The sequence below is a fragment of the Anastrepha ludens genome, chromosome 5, assembly GCF_028408465.1.
Source record: "Anastrepha ludens isolate Willacy chromosome 5, idAnaLude1.1, whole genome shotgun sequence".
Taxonomy (NCBI): Eukaryota; Metazoa; Arthropoda; class Insecta; order Diptera; family Tephritidae; genus Anastrepha; species Anastrepha ludens.
The window spans coordinates 51,696,500-51,714,238 of record NC_071501.1 but is presented as its reverse complement, the minus strand read 5'-3'; the positions used below and the strand labels follow the sequence as shown (position 1 = coordinate 51,714,238).

The window sequence follows — 17,739 nt, the reverse complement described above, 5'->3', positions numbered from 1 at the left end:
ACAAAATGCGAGGACAACGTTTTTAATGCCTCTAGACTGACTATTGAATTCTTTAAACTGCTTGTTTGGAGACGTTCACTTTTAAGTGGGAAAATTTCTTTGCAAATTGATTGAAGTCTTTGCAAGAGTGTATAAACTTCCCAAGGAGAATATTTTAAAAAGCAAAAAAGCCATTATAATTTTTATTTTACTATGTTTTTATTATTAAGCGCAAAATATAAAAAAAGCAAACACTCATGCACTTTAATTGAATTTTTTTTTAAATATGTTTCAAGTTTACATTATTAACAATCTTCCCGCCATATTAGTAAACACAACGGTAAATTGGAAAAGCGAAATAAAATTTGATAGTAGCACTGAAAGAACTTGGCAATAACGCAGCTGCCGCATATTCCATAGAAACACAAACATCCGCCTCTCAAAATCCTCCACATACATAAAGCTATATGTACATATGTATGTGCATATATTAATACACAAATACATAGAAGTAGATGCACGTCAGCAGAAAATAGAAGCGACGGCAACATAAAGAAGCTAATTTACCTTATCGCAGCGACAGCGAGAGCGAAAGCTAAGGAGACAAATTGCAAATGATAGCGAAACTCATTATATAAGTATATATATGTGTGTGTAAGGCACATGTACATTTATTCCAAAGCTAGAATGCAAGCTTCTCTCATATGCGAGCAGAAGTTTTGGCTGTACCTACCCAGCAGGTAAGTTCACTAGTAATACAATTTAGCGATTTTGAAGAATGTAGAATATGACTAGAAAGTAGACAAAGTAACTCGCATTCCTTCATTTTTACATACAAAAGACTTGTAAATTTTTCACGCATATTTCAGAAACGAGTTTGTTTGCACTTCTATTACACGAGGTCTATTCCAAAAACAAAAATGACTTTATAAAGGGTGGTTAAATTTCAAGGGCCGATGTTGAATGTCAACCACACCTAAACGTGAAGCTCATTTCTGCATTTAATTTGACATTTTTCAATTTCAGACTAACTCAATTTGAACAAATTTGAAAGATATACAATCGAGCAACGCGACAAAGCTCTTCAGGCTTATTATGAAAACGGGCGTTCAAATCAAAATGCATATCGCGCACTTTTTTTCGGTCAATTTAATCGTCCAAATGTGCGTACAATCGGAAAAATTGTGCAAAAGTTTGAGCAAATCGGGTCCGTAGGAGATGTGAAAACACCAGTGCATGCTCGTACAGCTCGTACTGCAGAAAATATTGCTGCTCTTCGCGATAGTGTGGTTGAAGAGCTGAAGAGCCGTCCACCTCAACTCGTCTTCGTGCCTAACAATTGCACCTCTCACGCTCGTCGTTGATGAACATATGCATAAAGACTTGCATTTACACGCTTACAAGGTGCAATTGACTCAAAAACTAAAGCCTATTGACCATTTCGAGCCTCGTCAATGGTCAGAATGGTGGCAGGAAATGGCAACAGTGAATAACCAATTTTCAAAGAAATTCATCTTCAGTGTTGAGGCACATTTTCACCTCAGTGGATTCGTCAATAAACAGAATTGCCGCATTTGGGTGAATGATAATCCAAGAGTAATTACCGAAAAACCAATTGACCCACAAAGAGTGACTGTTTGGTGCGGTTTATGGGCCGTATTTTTTCCAAAATGAGGACAATCAGGCAGTTAATGTGAATAGTGTTCGCTATCGTGAGATGATAACGAACTTTTTATGGCCCGAATTGGAAGATATGGATGTCGAGAATATGCGGTTTCAACAGGCAACGTCCTCGTCACACAGCTAACGAAACAACGGCTTTTTCGCGCGAAAAATTTGATGGCTGAATAATCTCACGTCGCGGCGATGTCAATTGGCCGCCAAGATCATGTGATTTGACACCGGTGGTCTTCTTTCTTTGCGGTTATTTGAAAGAAAAGGTGTACGTCGATAAGCTAGCAACAATTCAAGAGCTAATGGATGAGATAACTCGGCACATTAACGACATAGAACCTCAATTATGCTTCAGCGTCATCGAAAATTTGGACCATCGGATGGAGGTGTGCCGCCGAGGCCGCGACGGCCATTTGGCCGATATTTTGTTCCATACGTAATTGAGCCATACCAATATTATCATAATAAAGAGAAATGACAATAATTTCTTAAAAAAATTGTATTTTATTCAAAAATCAACACCGGCCCTTGAAACTTAACCACCCTTTATAATATTTTTCTAGTTTATTTCTTCACCAATATCTATTTTGTTCCTAAAAGTAATTGCCCTATGTGATAATTTTTGCCAATTGCATCGTACGTCAATCATAGTTGGACCTTGAGCTGCAGCATACAAACGAACAAGAAACGGTGCGCTTTGCTCCGAGCATGGAATAATTGCGTAGATTTTTTTTACCCAGAATCGGTCGGTGGTGGGGCCGCAGTATCAATATCGACGTAGCAAAGCGGCTAATTATATCAATATATTTTGGGGCTAAGTACCGAAAAAAAAGGAAGTCGGAAATTAGGTAATACGAATGAAAAATTCAGTACAATTTCTTTGTGATAATATTTTTGTGCGCCATTTGTATCACCTTTTCCGTGGACTTCAATCCCATATGAGTAACAAGAACTACTCCTCAAAAGAAGCTATAAAAAGGGATATCGAAGCGTATTTTGGCTCAAAGGACAAACAATTTTTTGAGCAGGGAATTAAAAAATTGCCTAAACGTTGGGAAGGCATTGTAAATAATGAAGAAAAATATATTATTGATTAATAAATACTTTAAACATCTTTTTTATTAATTTTAAAACCTCCTTAAATAAAGGCACGAACTGGACTGACCTGATAAAAGTGGTCTACTAATCAGCTATTACATACATCAAACACTGTTCAGTGAATCGAAAAACTTTACCAACTACTTGAAATGTAATTAATATTCCCACACATAGTAGTAAACCATTAGTGGCAGCACATTATGATAATTTATTTCGAAAATTTTGTTTTTAATGACAAAATTTACCATAAAAAGTAGGCAGTTAAAAAATGTGCGTATATAAAAAGCAAATAAATCGAAGTTCACTGACCGCTTTGGAAAGAATTCAGCAATAAGCCGTAGTTTTAATTTAAAATTAAACTAAATTGGTAGTAAATAATGGCTGATATAACCGGCAATTAAAATGTGAAGTATTAGTTTTTGTCAACAAATGTGTATGAGTATTTGTACACATCTACATAAACCCATTACAGATATGACTGAACGCACACATACCCCAGTAGACATTTTAGTTGCATTTGTAGTAAAAAATATATTGAAACGTATTTATAGTCTCAAAGTCAGAAGATATGTACATTTACGAGGTGTGTGTTTTTGTGGCAATATGTTGGTACTCATGTCTCTCACTCATGTCGACGAGTTCGGCCATTTTGAATGTTCAGTTAATTGTTGACAGCTGCACGTGTTTCGGCTCGTCTTCGATTTTTACCTATTCAAAAAGATGGATCAAAGAACCTTTATCAAATTTTGTGTGAAAAACGAAATTAAGTGTGCGGATGCATTCCGAATGTTGACTGTGTCATACGGAGAAGCTACTTTGGACCAAAGCAACGTTTATCGGTGGTACAAAATGTTCTCAGAAGGGCGAGAAGATGTGAACGACGAAAAGCGTGCCGGACGCCCGAGCACAGACGAAAAAATTGATAAAGTGAAGAAAATGGTGTTGGTCAATCGTCGAATCACCGTTAGAGAAGTTGCTGAGAACCTAGACATATCGATTGGCTCATGCCATTCGATTGTTTTCAATGAATTGCGCATGAGACGGGTCGCCGCAAAATTCGTAGCAAAACTGCTCAATTTCGACTAAAAGCAGCATCGCATGATCGCTTATTTGTAAACTGTTTGTGAAGACTACTTATTTCTTTATTATAAAAATTTTCACCCGGGTCATTGCGGAACAGATTGTCGAAATGCAAAAAACTCTTCACTGTGTCTTTGTTGACTTTGCGGGGGCTTTTGGCCGGACTCATAGTATGTGGAGCGCGCTCCGTCGTAAAGGAGTTCGAGATAAATTGGTAAACCTAATACAGTCTCAATATATTGGTTTTTAAAATAGGTTCGTTATCCACCCAAATTGAATAAACTGCAGGAGTGAGACAAGGTTGCATTCTGTCGCCACTCTTGTTTCTGATCGTAAACGATGCTGTGCTCAGCAATGCCCTTGACACCCAGCCTGAAAGATGCATCCTCTGGAACCCAATCAGTATGGAACATCTCGATGATCTCGACTATGCTGATGGCATTGCTTTACTATCACAACAGCGGGGACACATGCAACGCAAACTGGACGATGTGGGTACCTACGCAAATCGCGTTAGGTTGCGACGAAGTCTATGGCCATTAATTGCTCTCGACCTGGCGCATTCACAGTGTACGGACAACCCATCGAATGTGTAAACAAATTTGTCTACTTAGGTAGCGAAATCACCCTAGACGACGCGGCTAATACTGGCATTGAGTGCAGAATAACGAACATCAGATCATCCTTCGCTATGCTTAAAAGCACATGGTATTCTAAGCAGCTAATTTTGGGTGTAGCCGTTCAAAAATTAAGTCTGTTCGACTTTTAAATCCTTACATGATCTGAGTTCAGACCGGCGTAAGCCAGGTTGGTTTCTATCTTTAATAAATTGTAATATTTTAGTACGAAAGGACCAAATATTAAAATAATTATATTTTGAATAATAGAATATTATTAATATAAGTAAACTATTTTGGCAGATTAGTGCAATAAATTTAGAATTTATTTATGTAGATTATACTACAAATAGTACTTGATTTTTATGGAAATAATTTTATCTTTTGTTGGTAGATTAATTTTGGTAATTTGTGTTTTAGTGAGAGTAGCTTTTTTAACTCTTTTGGAACGTAAAGTATTAGGTTATATTCAGATTCGTAAGGGTCCTAATAAGGTTGGTTTAATAGGGATTCCTCAACCTTTTTGTGATGCAATTAAGTTATTTACTAAGGAACAAACTTATCCTCTTTTATCAAATTATATTTCTTATTATTTTTCTCCTATTTTTTCTTTATTTATTTCTTTAATTGTATGATTATGTATTCCTTTATTTGTAAAGTTGTTTTCTTTTAATTTAGGGATTTTATTTTTTTTGTGTTGTACTAGATTAGGGGTTTACGCTGTTATAGTAGCTGGTTGATCATCTAATTCTAATTATGCTTTATTAGGGGGATTGCGAGCTGTTGCTCAAACTATTTCTTATGAAGTTAGAATGGCTTTAGTTTTATTATCTTTTGTTTTTTTAATTGGAAGTTATAATATTTTAGACTTTTTTTATTATCAAAGTTATATTTGATTTGTTGTTATTATATTTCCAGTTAGACTTGTTTGATTTTGTATCTGTTTAGCTGAAACTAATCGAACTCCTTTTGATTTTGCTGAAGGTGAATCTGAATTAGTTTCAGGGTTTAATGTTGAATATAGAAGTGGTGGGTTTGCTTTGATTTTTATAGCTGAATATGCTAGAATTTTATTTATAAGTATATTATTTTGTGTGATTTTTTTTGGCTGTGATTTATTTAACTTGCTATTTTATTTGAAATTGGTTTTTATTTCATTTGTTTTCATTTGAGTTCGTGGAACTTTACCTCGGTTTCGTTATGATAAATTAATATATTTAGCTTGAAAGTGTTTTTTACCTTTTTCTTTAAATTATCTATTATTTTTTATTGGAGTTAAATTATTTTTAATATATTATATATTGTTAATTGATTTTAGTAAAGTTAATAGGAAATTTTTGTTCCTATATTATGTTTTCAAAACATATGCTTGTTCAAGCTCATTAACTAATTAATTAAGTTATCTCATCATTTATTAATTAGTGGATTAATAATGTAATATAAGAAGTAAACTACTGTTAAAATTTGTCCAACTAGTACATAAGGATCTTCTACAGGTCGTGCTCCGATTCATGTTAATAGAATTACAGTAACTACTATAATTCAAAATAGAATTTTATTTACAGGGTAAAATTGGATCCCTCGGAAGTTTCTTAAATGATAAAATGGTAAAATTGCTAGGATTGCAATTGATAAGACTAATGCAATAACTCCTCCTAATTTATTAGGAATAGAACGTAAAATTGCATATGCAAATAGAAAGTATCATTCAGGTTGAATGTGTACTGGTGTTACTAGAGGATTAGCAGGGATGAAATTATCAGGATCTCCTAATAGGTAAGGGTTAATTAAAGTTAATAATAGAAGTACTATAATTATAATAATAAATCCTACAATGTCCTTGTATGTAAAATATGGATGGAATGGAATTTTATCAATATTGGAATTTAATCCAATTGGGTTATTAGATCCTGTTTGATGTAAAAATAATAAATGAATTAATGTTATTGCTAGTACAATAAATGGTAAAATAAAATGAAATGTAAAGAATCGTGTAAGAGTGGCATTATCTACTGCAAATCCTCCTCAAACTCATTGAACTAAATCAATTCCTAAGTAAGGAATTGCAGATAATAGATTTGTAATAACTGTGGCTCCTCAGAATGATATTTGTCCTCATGGTAAAACGTAACCTATGAAGGCTGTTGCTATAACTAAAAATAGAATTAGAACACCTACTAGTCATGTAGGTGTAAATAAATATGAACCGTAATAAATTCCTCGACCAATATGTAGATAAATGCAAATGAAGAAAAATGATGCACCGTTAGCATGTAAAGTTCGTAGTAATCAACCATAATTTACATCTCGACAAATATGATTAACACTATTGAAAGCTAAATTAATATCTGCTGTGTAATGTATAGCTAAGAAAAGTCCTGTTAGAATTTGAATAATTAAACATAATCCTAATAGTGATCCGAAGTTTCATCAGGCTGAAATATTAATTGGGGCTGGAAGATCTACTAGAGCATTATTTGCAATTTTGAATAATGGATGTTGGGTTCGTAAAGGTTTGTTCATTAGTTTAATTTATTAATCGAAGGGGTCCGTAGAATAATTTAGTAATTTTTACTACTGCAATTAATGTAATTAATAAATAATTTATTAATAAAACAGTAATTAAATTTGTTGGGTAATTATATAATTTATGAAGATTTAGAGAATTTTCTTCTGTAAATGTATTTAAATTAATTATAGTTTGTATTTCGTTATTTTGAATGAAAGATGAAATATATGATTTATCTATAAATCATCTGATATTTATTAATAAAATGAAAATTAATATAAAAGAAAAGGCTGTTTTCATTGAGAGTGAGAATATTTCATTTGATGCTAGGGATGTAACGTAGATGAATAATACTAATACTCCTCCTAGAAAAATTAAAAATAATACATATGAGAATCAGAATCTTTTAGCTATTAGTCCAGTTAAAAGACAAACTTGTAATGTTTGAATTAATAATATTAATCCTATTGCTAATGGATGATTTATTTGAATAAAAATGAGACTAGAAATCAATGTTGTTGAGTATAAAGTTAATTGTATAATATCAGGAGGTAGTTTATTTAAAATATTAATTTTGGGGATTAATGATAAAGTTGTTTCTTTTCTCTTGAAGTTTTAAAAGATTAATTCTTATTTTTGATTTACAAGACCAATGTTTTTGTTAAACTATTAAAACTAATGTTAATATTATTATATTGGGGATTACCTTGTTTTTTAATTTTAATGGGGGTATTTGTTTTTGTTTTTAATCGTAAACATTTATTGTCTATACTTTTAAGATTAGAATATATTGTTTTAAGTTTATTTTTTTTATTATTTATTTATTTAAATTTAATAGATTTTAGAAGATATTTTAGTATAATATTTTTAACTTTTAGTGTTTGTGAAGGGGCTTTGGGTCTTTCAATTTTAGTATCTAGCTCGAAACGAGCTCGAAACGAACAAAAGGCCGGTTGAGTTGAGATATACGCGAACGAAAGTGGAAATGGAGAGGCCGTGCAATCCGTAAACCTGCAACTGACATCAGCAAAATGTCCGCAAGGCTCTCGCCTAAGGGGACGGCCGAAAGGTACATAGAGACGAAGCCTGTATAACGAATTCACGACATCTGATGATTCGTTTAGGTGGCCGCAAATAAAGTCAAAAGCTGCAGATCAATCCCAATGGCACTTTACGTCCCCAGCCGGCGCGTTAGCAAATAATAATGCTAATTATTATTAAAAATGAGGCTGCATCTGTAAGACATTTTAGTCTTTTACAATACATCAACTGATTATCACTTAAAAAAATAGCAGATCTCCAGCCACTTCTGTCGGTCTTAAATGTCAAAATTAAGGTAGTAGCCCGGCGTGACGGGTTCAAAAAATCGATTTTTTTTTTACATTTTTCGGAAGAAAAACATCTTAAAAATATACTATAAAAATTGCAGACAGAATTTTTAAATATTTTTTAAAGTTATAGCTAAAATAAGAGAGCGCGCCGTGGTGTGTATAAAATCGTGTGACACGCCAGCAGCAGCTCCTCTGAAACTTTAAACGCGTTTTTCTCAAATCCATGTTTTCGAAATTTCGGGGAATCACTGACTCAAAACTATTCAACCGATTTGGCTAAAAATGTAATCCGTTATTCTAGACACACATATCTTGATCCCGGACCTTTAAAATATTTAATTTTTTAATAATAAACTATTTAATTTAAACAATTTATGAAGAAAAAAATTAGATTTTGAGAACCTTTTTCACAAGTCCGCCATTTTGTTTTTGTTTTTTTATTTTGATGTATATTTTAGGTTCTGTGCCTAAAATAAAGTCTACAGAATAATAATCTCTTTGAATTTTTTATTTCAAATGACTTTGGAAGGCTGTTTGTTTCCCCCGAACTAACTCATCTTTTTTTTTAGGAGTCTACTTTGACGTCAAAAATTTTAAACAAATTAATATAAAATTAACTTAAATTTTTTTTTTTATACCTGTACTTCAAAATACCAATAAAAACATGTAAACACTTTAAAACGATCGCATTTTATTTTCTTTTTAAAAAAGATTCATGAAAAAACGTCGAAATTTCGGTCGTTACACCGGACTACTACCTTAAAGCTCGAGTCGATCTCTACTTACTAAGAGTCACACCTACCATATCTGGTTTAGGTAGGTAGGTAGGTAGGTAAGATGGCAAGAGTACCCCAGGTACACTACAAGTAACACTTACGTGCCTAAAGTGGACCACTACCTGTGAAAGGATTTAGGGAGGAGATAAAACCGTCTACAGCCATCCAGTGCTGTTGATGTAGCGGAGGAGAGAAAAGGGATCTAGGCTGGAGAATTTCATCAAGTCATCCCCATCTGGTTTAGTAAGGTGAAATAATTTAAACTAACCTCTAAAGATTTATCTTCTTTTTTTAAAGCAGTAAACCGACGCAATGATATTGTATGCAGCAGGAATCTGCATAAACCCCCATTTAGTTTAAGTTATAGAAAATACTTTGTATTATTCCTACAGGCACTCTTTCTTTGTTATACCTACAGGCATTCCTTCTAAAATAACAGTAGAAACATCCGATCTCTGTAACCGTACCAAAAATTAGCATGTACATACATATAATATTGTTATCATATTTGTTTTTCCATCTGTATTTTTCGTTAAGCTAACAGTGCCTGCTTTGCAGATTTGATACTATAAATAAGGTTGCGAAAATACATTGCACCCTCTTCTACTTGGTGCGTGAACAAATCCACACATTGTTTTTCACTCGGAAAAAATAACTAACAGGATTAAGAAAATACTTAATTCCTCAAAACACTGGTGACCCCGACGTGATCGAATAAATCATAATATACATATATAATTATTTGATTAACCGTATCGTTTTAGAATTTTCGTATCCCAAGTAGAAGTAATTTCGGTACGCATATTTGTACGCACATAGTTTAAAACATATGTACATTTTCGTCGCGGCCGTGAGTGTTTGTATACCCATTTACAAAAGTACAGCTATCGAAGGCAAAACAGGTTGTTTTTCGCTTAAAATAAAGACATTTGGTGTTTTTTCTATTAACTGTTAACGATTAGTACAAACATAAAGACAATTAGTGCAGTGAAAAGTAAATAGAACTTAACAAAAGAAAATATATTTATAAAATGCCGAAAGAGTGTAAATCGTCTGATGAGAATCCTGGTGTAGCAGGTGAAATCGCTTTCTACAAAAAGGAAGGCAATGCGTTTCAACGCCAGCTAGATAATCTCAATAGCTTCCTTACGAACGAGCAGCTAAAAAACTTAGATGAGGCCGAACTTTCTGCGCGACTTAAACATGCTGAGCGTTTGCAGGCAAACTTCGAAAATGCACGATCAACACTTAGGCGATTGGACCGCAAGGAATTCGAGTCTGATGCTGACGAAAATTTCTCCAAAGTGTATATTGAGGTAGAGGCAAAAATTAATCGTTGGCTGAATACAAAATATAAGTCATCTGGCGCGCACTCTTCAACACTACGACAGTTCTCTTGGGACGACATTACGCCGCAGCAGTTGCAACGACGATCCAGGCTACCTGAGCTCAAAATTCCAGTTTTTAGTGGCTCCTATCTCGACTGGCCATCGTTTTTCAGCACGTTTACTTCAGCAATAGACAAAGACGTGGAGATGTCCAAATTAGAAAAAATGCAGTACTTGATCACCAGTCTCAGTGATGCAGCTTTAGACACTGTGCGCTCACTCGAGCCCAGTGAAGAGAATTACGACAAAGCTTTAGATTTATTAAAAGTACGTTTTGATAATAAATTACTTCATTTCCAGGCACACATAAAGGCAATTTTCGGGCTACAAGGTATGGAAATGGGCGCATCAGATGGGTTACGAAAATTAAGCGATCAAGTAAATGCACATCTTCGAGCGCTGCAAACTTTAGCAACTACTGAAGATATATATAATGGCTTACTCATACACCTCATCACAAGCAAACTGGATAGACAAACGCACGAAAAATGGGAAGAGAATTTATCTGCACACAAATTACCTACATGGATTGACATGTCAACGTTTTTGGAAAGAAGATGCCGCATGATGGAGAATTTGGAAAACGCTATGGTCATACAGGCACCTAGCAAACAGGTGAAAAATATTGTATCTCAAGCAAAATCAAAAACAAGCGTACTCGTTACTGTAGGTGGTGGCAAGCCCACTCCACTCTGTATTTTTTGTGATTCCAAAGAGCATTTCATTACTGGTTGCACTTCGTTTTTGAATCTCTCTCCAAATTTGCGTTATAAGGAAGCAAAAAAATTTCATTTGTGCTTAAATTGCCTACGCAAGGGTCACACTATCAAGCAATGCAAATCTGGCAATTGCAGGTATTGCCAAGCAAAACATAACACTTTACTGCATTTAAATGGCAAGCAAGATAGTGTACCAAAGCCGATTGTGGCATCGCCTGTACCAAATAGCCAGGTTACAACATCGCAATCAGCATTAACATCATTAGTTGCAAGTCCCAAACCTTTAGCCTTGAAAAATGTGTCTAACAATTGTGTGCTGTTAGCAACGGCCATCATTTTAGTAAAAAATCGTGCAGGCACATTAATTCCTTGTCGCGCTATTTTAGACTCTGCGTCTCAATTAAATTTCATTACATCCCGGTTAGCAAATCAACTTCAACTTCGGTCTCATCATTCACCAGTTTTAGTATCTGGCATTGGAGAATCGAGTCTCAATGCAGACAGATGCGTCGACATATTTGCCCAAGCGCATGATGGTCGGTTTTCGACATCGTTCACAGCTTTAATAACACAAAGCATAACAGACTATCAGCCGAATTTTGATATCAGCATTGAGGGGTGGAACATACCAAACAACATTAATTTAGCTGACCCATCATTCTTCAAAGCAAACCGTATTGATGTTTTGATCGGTGCGGAATTATTCTACGACTTAATTTGCGTTGGACAATTTAGAATTGCTGATCACTTACCAACACTGCAAAAAACTAAGTTGGGCTGGGTAGTTTCTGGAGGCGCATCACATATCAGTAATAAATTAACAACTCTTTCGGCATTCAGAAAATTAACACTTCCACATGATAATATTGATACACTTTCAAACATTGTTAAACGCTTTTGGGAGATCGAAAATGGTTTCGATTCTACTCCAGCATTATCAGAAGAGGACGCTTTTTGTGAGCAGCATTTCATACAAAATTTTCTTCGTTTGCCTTCAGGGGACTACTCAGTTAGACTACCACCTAAATCCGATCTTGATGCTCTTGGTGAATCGCATTATCTTGCTTTACGTAGATTCAGGGCGCTAGAAAAAAAACTCCAAAAGGATCAATCCACAAAACTTTTATATTCGGCATTTATGCAGGAGTATAAGGATCTTGGTCATATGTCGCTGGCATCATTTCAAGCAGACAAACCAGTTTACTACTTACCGCATCACTGCGTTAAAAAGCAAGACAGTACCACTACAAAACTGCGCGTGGTTTTTGATGGGTCCGCTAAAACTACTTCAGGGTATTCGCTAAACGATTTGTTGCTACCAGGGCCAATCATTCAGCCAAAACTTTTTAACATCTTGCTTCGCTTTAGACTTTTCAAAGTTGCACTACTTGGCGACATATGTAAAATGTATCGCTGCATTAAAATGAGTAGCCCTGATGACCAGTTGCAGTGCATTCTTTGGCGCGATGACCCATCTGAGCAAGTCAAGACATACAAGTTAAACACGGTCACATATGGAACGAGGCCTGCTGCTTTCCTAGCTATTCGAGCTATGCATCAGCTTACATTTGATGAGGAGGAATCATTTCCAGTCGGCGCTAAAATCATTCGAAGAGATTTTTACGTGGATGATTTGATATCTGGTGGCGATTCAATCGAGGAGGTCATACAAATGAAGCAAGAGATCAGACAGCTACTTCTACGAGGAGGCTTTCCAATTCGAAAATGGTGCTCTAATGAAGTTGATGTTTTGAAAGATGAAGACGAAAGTAATTGCGAAAAATTCATAAAGTTTCATGATGGTACAGATGTGACAAAGGCACTTGGCCTTGTGTGGGAACGTATCTCAGACAACTTTCTATTCAGTTTCACACCATTCTTGAATTCGCAGAAAATTACAAAGCGATCTATTCTTTCAGTCATAGCGCGGTTCTACGATCCACTTGGCTTAATATGCCCAGTTATCACAAAGCTGAAGATCTTCATGCAAGCCTTATGGAAGGAAAAACTGGTTTGGGACGAAAGCCTGCCGCAATCGCTACAGTCCATTTGGTTGGACTTGTGTGGTCAACTTTCATTCGTTAGCAATCTTCATTTTCCACGATACGTGCTTGCACTGCAAGCCCGCGTTCAAATTCATGCCTTTTGTGATGCCAGTCTATCCGCTTATGGTGCTTGTGTTTACACACGCGTTGAAAAGCACGGCGTCAACAAAATACATCTTCTATGTTCCAAGTCCAGAGTTGCACCTTTGAAGTCGATCACGGTTCCAAAACTCGAGTTGTCTGCTGCGTTGTTGTTAGCGGAATTGGTTTCAAATATTTTGGAAAATAGCCAACTATCATATGAGTGCCATTGTTGGTCGGATTCAATGGTTGTATTGTCGTGGCTACGATCTGCTCCCAGTAATTTTAACATATTCGTATCAAATCGCGTAGCTAAAATACAATCGCTTACATTAGGTATGACCTGGCATCACGTTCCAACCGAACTGAATCCTGCGGATATTCTTTCGCGCGGCTGCACTCCAAAAGAGCTTCTAAATAACACCCTATGGGCTAATGGACCTTCATTCCTCCAATTTGATTCAGCGCATTGGCCAAGCAATATGGATTTCTTATCTAATCTTCCAGAAAGACGGCGCCATGTTTTAATTGATGCAACTCAAATCGACGAAACTTACGGTTGCAAGTTCCAAAATTCATTCAGCAAGTTACAGCGCGTGTTTGCGTACGTTTACAAATTTCGCCACATTAAATCAAAACGAACTTTACCATCAGCTGGATTTCTCACAGTCGACGACATTAAAGGCGATACACTGCTGCTAATCAGGCATATCCAGCAAGTGCACTTCGCATCAGAATACAAAATACTGAAAGAAAACAAACAGTTGCCTTCCTGCAACCATTTACTGTCACTCAATCCATTTATCGACGACTTTGGTTCATTACGCGTTGGAGGGCGGCTCTATAATTCGAATTTAGAATTCGAAGCAAAACACCCACTTTTGCTACCTAAACAGCATCCAGTCACTTCCGCACTCATTAAATTCTATCATCGTAAACTATTGCATGCAGGACCGCAGAGCTTATTAGCATCAATTCGTCAGCAATTTTGGCCTATTGGTGGGCGCAAAACAGTTTCAAAAATCATTAATAAATGCTTGAGGTGCTTCCGCCTTAAGCCCAGGGTACTGCAGCAAATTATGGGTCAACTTCCAACAGACCGTGTGAGACCATCTAGACCTTTTATTACAACAGGTGTTGACTATTGTGGACCACTCCAGTACAAATGTGAGGTGCGCAACCGGCCACCCGTGAAATGCTACGTATGTATCTTTGTTTGTTTTTCAACGAAAGCATGTCATCTTGAACTTGTCCAAGATTTATCGACGTCATCGTTCATTGCTGCACTCAAACGATTTATCAGCATTAGAGGCAAGCCAAACACTATTTGGTCTGATAACGCTACAAATTTTGTTGGGGCAAAAAATGAGCTAGAAGAGCTGCGAAAACTATTCGCCGATCAAAATCACAATAGAGCAGTAGCTGAAGCTTGCATTGAAAATCAAATTGATTGGAAATTTATTCCTCCCCGCTCGCCCCATTTTGGCGGCTTATGGGAAGCTGCGGTCAAGTCCGCAAAACTTCATTTCTATCGCACCGTTGGCGTCTCTATTTTAACCTTCGATGAGCTTCGCACTCTCATTTGTGAAATTTCTGCTATTTTAAATTCTCGTCCCCTTTGTCCAATTACAGAAAATCCAGACGATCTTGACGTGCTTACACCAGCGCACTTTCTCATTGGTGGGTCATTTACAGCCATAGAAGAACCAATTGTTACGCATCTAAATATGAACCGTCTAAGCCGGTGGCAGCGAATTTGTCAGATGCAGCAAATCTTTTGGCAAAGGTGGAGCACTGCGTATCTATCATTACTGCAAGAGAGGTGTAAGTGGCGAAACCCTATGGCAAACATACAACAAGGTGCTATGGTGCTTTTAAAGGATGACAATCAACCGCCTTTAAAATGGAGTCTGGGTCGGGTTGAACACACCTTCAGTGGCGCTGACGGATATGTTAGAGCAGCGATCATTAAAACAGCAAATGGGCCAGTAAAACGAGCTATAACTAAGATTGCAGCACTTCCGGTTGAAACAGATTTGGTTGAAAGCCTACACCTTCCAACGGGGGGAGTATGTATGCAGCAGGAATCTGCATAAACCCCCATTTAGTTTAAGTTATAGAAAATACTTTGTATTATTCCTACAGGCACTCTTTCTTTGTTATACCTACAGGCATTCCTTCTAAAATAACAGTAGAAACATCCGATCTCTGTAACCGTACCAAAAATTAGCATGTACATACATATAATATTGTTATCATATTTGTTTTTCCATCTGTATTTTTCGTTAAGCTAACAGTGCCTGCTTTGCAGATTTGATACTATAAATAAGGTTGCGAAAATACATTGCACCCTCTTCTACTTGGTGCGTGAACAAATCCACACATTGTTTTTCACTCGGAAAAAATAACTAACAGGATTAAGAAAATACTTAATTCCTCAAAACAGATATGGTATATTATTTCTTTCGTACAGGTTCTCGAGTTTTTCTACGTTCAGAGGCTCGTATTTACAAATCCTTTTCTATTTGCAAGTAATAAAATTTCCTACTCATCTTTTCTCATTTTCTCTGCCTAATATATTTTGGTTGTCCTAGTTAACTGCCCTCGCCAACATATCATCGTGGAAAGAAAATGAAAACAACACAAGGAAAAACAGGCAGACACAAATAAAAATACACCCAGGAGACAGAGATACCATAACTAAGCCAAGAGAGGTGGATGTAGGCAAAAGTACATAAGTATTTACCTAAGTAGTTGGGTAATGAGTACAAGGTGGTTAGTGGCAGACAGCCACGCAACACAACTCGCAAAGCCACAATAAGAGTAAACAAGAAGAAGCAGAAGAGTGGTGGCAATGAATTAGCAAAAAGAAAAAAAGTAAACAAGCAAAGTGCGGAAATTACTGGCAGCAGACGCAGCAGAAAAGTGACAGCAGCTGCAGCTGGGGCAACAGCTGAATTAATGCGCCATCATTTGATGTTGGCTTAAAAATTTGCCTAAGCTTCCGCCGGCGACGCTGAGCATTCACAAAATAAAATACACACATACGAAAAACAGAAAAAAAAGTACAATATTCGGCTGTTGGTGTGCCAAGCTTACATACATACATACACATACATATGCACATACAAGCATACGCGTAAATGGAAATGTTAAAATTGGTCGCTTGTGCTTATGACAACATGCGAGTAATATTTACAACAACGCTCTTGACACACGCTCGCTAACTGCAGACGGTGCAGCAACAGAGGAGCGAACAGTGCAGGGAGCAGAGGAAATCAACTTTATTTACCCTTCATTGAACTTGCGAATGTGTCTTTGTTAAGAACCTTAAAGATACGCGGCTCACGCGCTTGGCGCTCGACGCACATTTATGCGTCTTTGTGTTTGGCTTGCGCATGTAATTGTATGTGTGGCAAAATTAGGCGCTCTTCATTCCTTACCGAAACCACTTCCCTTCTGTTTCTAATTGTTTGCATACTTTCAGACTCTGGAGCACCGCTTTAACAAATGCTCAGCGCGGGCGCATATTTTTGGGTTACACTGTGATAATCAAGTGAATAAATGCATTTGACACTTAGGAATTTAGGAGGCGTACAAGTCTCTAACAATATGATGTGACTAAAATTTAGCTACTTAGAGACAAGTTGTTGATTTTTCGACACAACTTTTCGCAGCGAACTTTGAGTGCTAATTATAACCTCATTCCGCTCTCACGCTGTGCTTTGCTTGAGTTAATAAACTGAAAGTTGCGCCTTATAGAAGATAAACAGTTATATACTATAAAAGTTAAAGTTATAATTCAAAATTTTGCTTTAATAATAGTACTGACAGCTAGACTGGTAATCGATGGCCTGGCGAAGAGCCTTCACTTGCGGTAAATAAAAATAAAAAACTAGCATATAAAAAGGGCTTTGGAAGGTGTTGAAATGAAAAATAAAATAAAGAACTGTCTAATGGATAGACATCGCATCGTTTTAATGATTTCAGATTGTCTCTAGCCTGAGACACACAAATCTTCTTTTTCTTAATTGGCGCGATAACCGCTTACGCGATTTTGGCCGAGTTTAACAAAGCGCGCCAGTCGTTTCTTTCTCGTGCTAACCGCCGCCAATTGGACTCACCAAGTGAAGCCAAGTCCTTCTCCACCTGATCTTTCTAACGCAGAGGAGGATTTTCCCTTCCTCTACCACCACCAGCTGGTACCGCATCGAATACTTTCAGAGCCGGAGCATTTGTATCCATTCGGACGACATGACCCAGCCAACGCAGCCGCTGGATCTTTATTCGCTGCGCTATGTCTATGTCGTCTGCGATATTCGCCGTTGCCAACGTGCAAAGGTCCAAAAATTTTACGCAGAATCTGTCTCATAAACACTCCACGCTTTGCTTTATCGGATGTTGTCATCGCCCAAGAGACCCACCAATCACTGGTGAGGAAC

The 17,739-nt window shown here is 36.6% G+C and overlaps 3 protein-coding genes and 1 pseudogene across 3 annotated transcripts; 2 read left to right on the top strand and 2 right to left on the bottom strand.

Moving 5' to 3' along the window:
• Positions 1 to 4,594: 4,594 nt before the first annotated feature.
• LOC128865208 (cytochrome b-like) lies at positions 4,595 to 7,030 on the bottom strand (annotated as a pseudogene).
• On the bottom strand, positions 4,595 to 9,486 carry LOC128864711 (NADH-ubiquinone oxidoreductase chain 6-like). Its single transcript, XM_054104461.1, is given in 2 exon segments — positions 4,595 to 7,563; positions 9,481 to 9,486. Coding segments are annotated over 2 exon segments (594 nt in total). The 3' UTR covers positions 4,595 to 6,975.
• A 609-nt stretch (positions 9,487 to 10,095) lies between these two features.
• LOC128864710 (uncharacterized) lies at positions 10,096 to 12,259 on the top strand. Its single transcript, XM_054104460.1, has 2 exons — positions 10,096 to 12,127; positions 12,246 to 12,259. Exons 1-2 carry the CDS (start codon positions 10,096 to 10,098, stop codon positions 12,257 to 12,259), a joined length of 2,046 nt encoding a protein of 681 aa, XP_053960435.1.
• A 317-nt stretch (positions 12,260 to 12,576) lies between these two features.
• Positions 12,577 to 15,393, top strand: LOC128864709 (uncharacterized). Its single transcript, XM_054104459.1, has one exon. It carries the CDS (start codon positions 12,577 to 12,579, stop codon positions 15,391 to 15,393), a length of 2,817 nt encoding a protein of 938 aa, XP_053960434.1.
• The last annotated feature ends 2,346 nt before the right edge of the window (positions 15,394 to 17,739 follow it).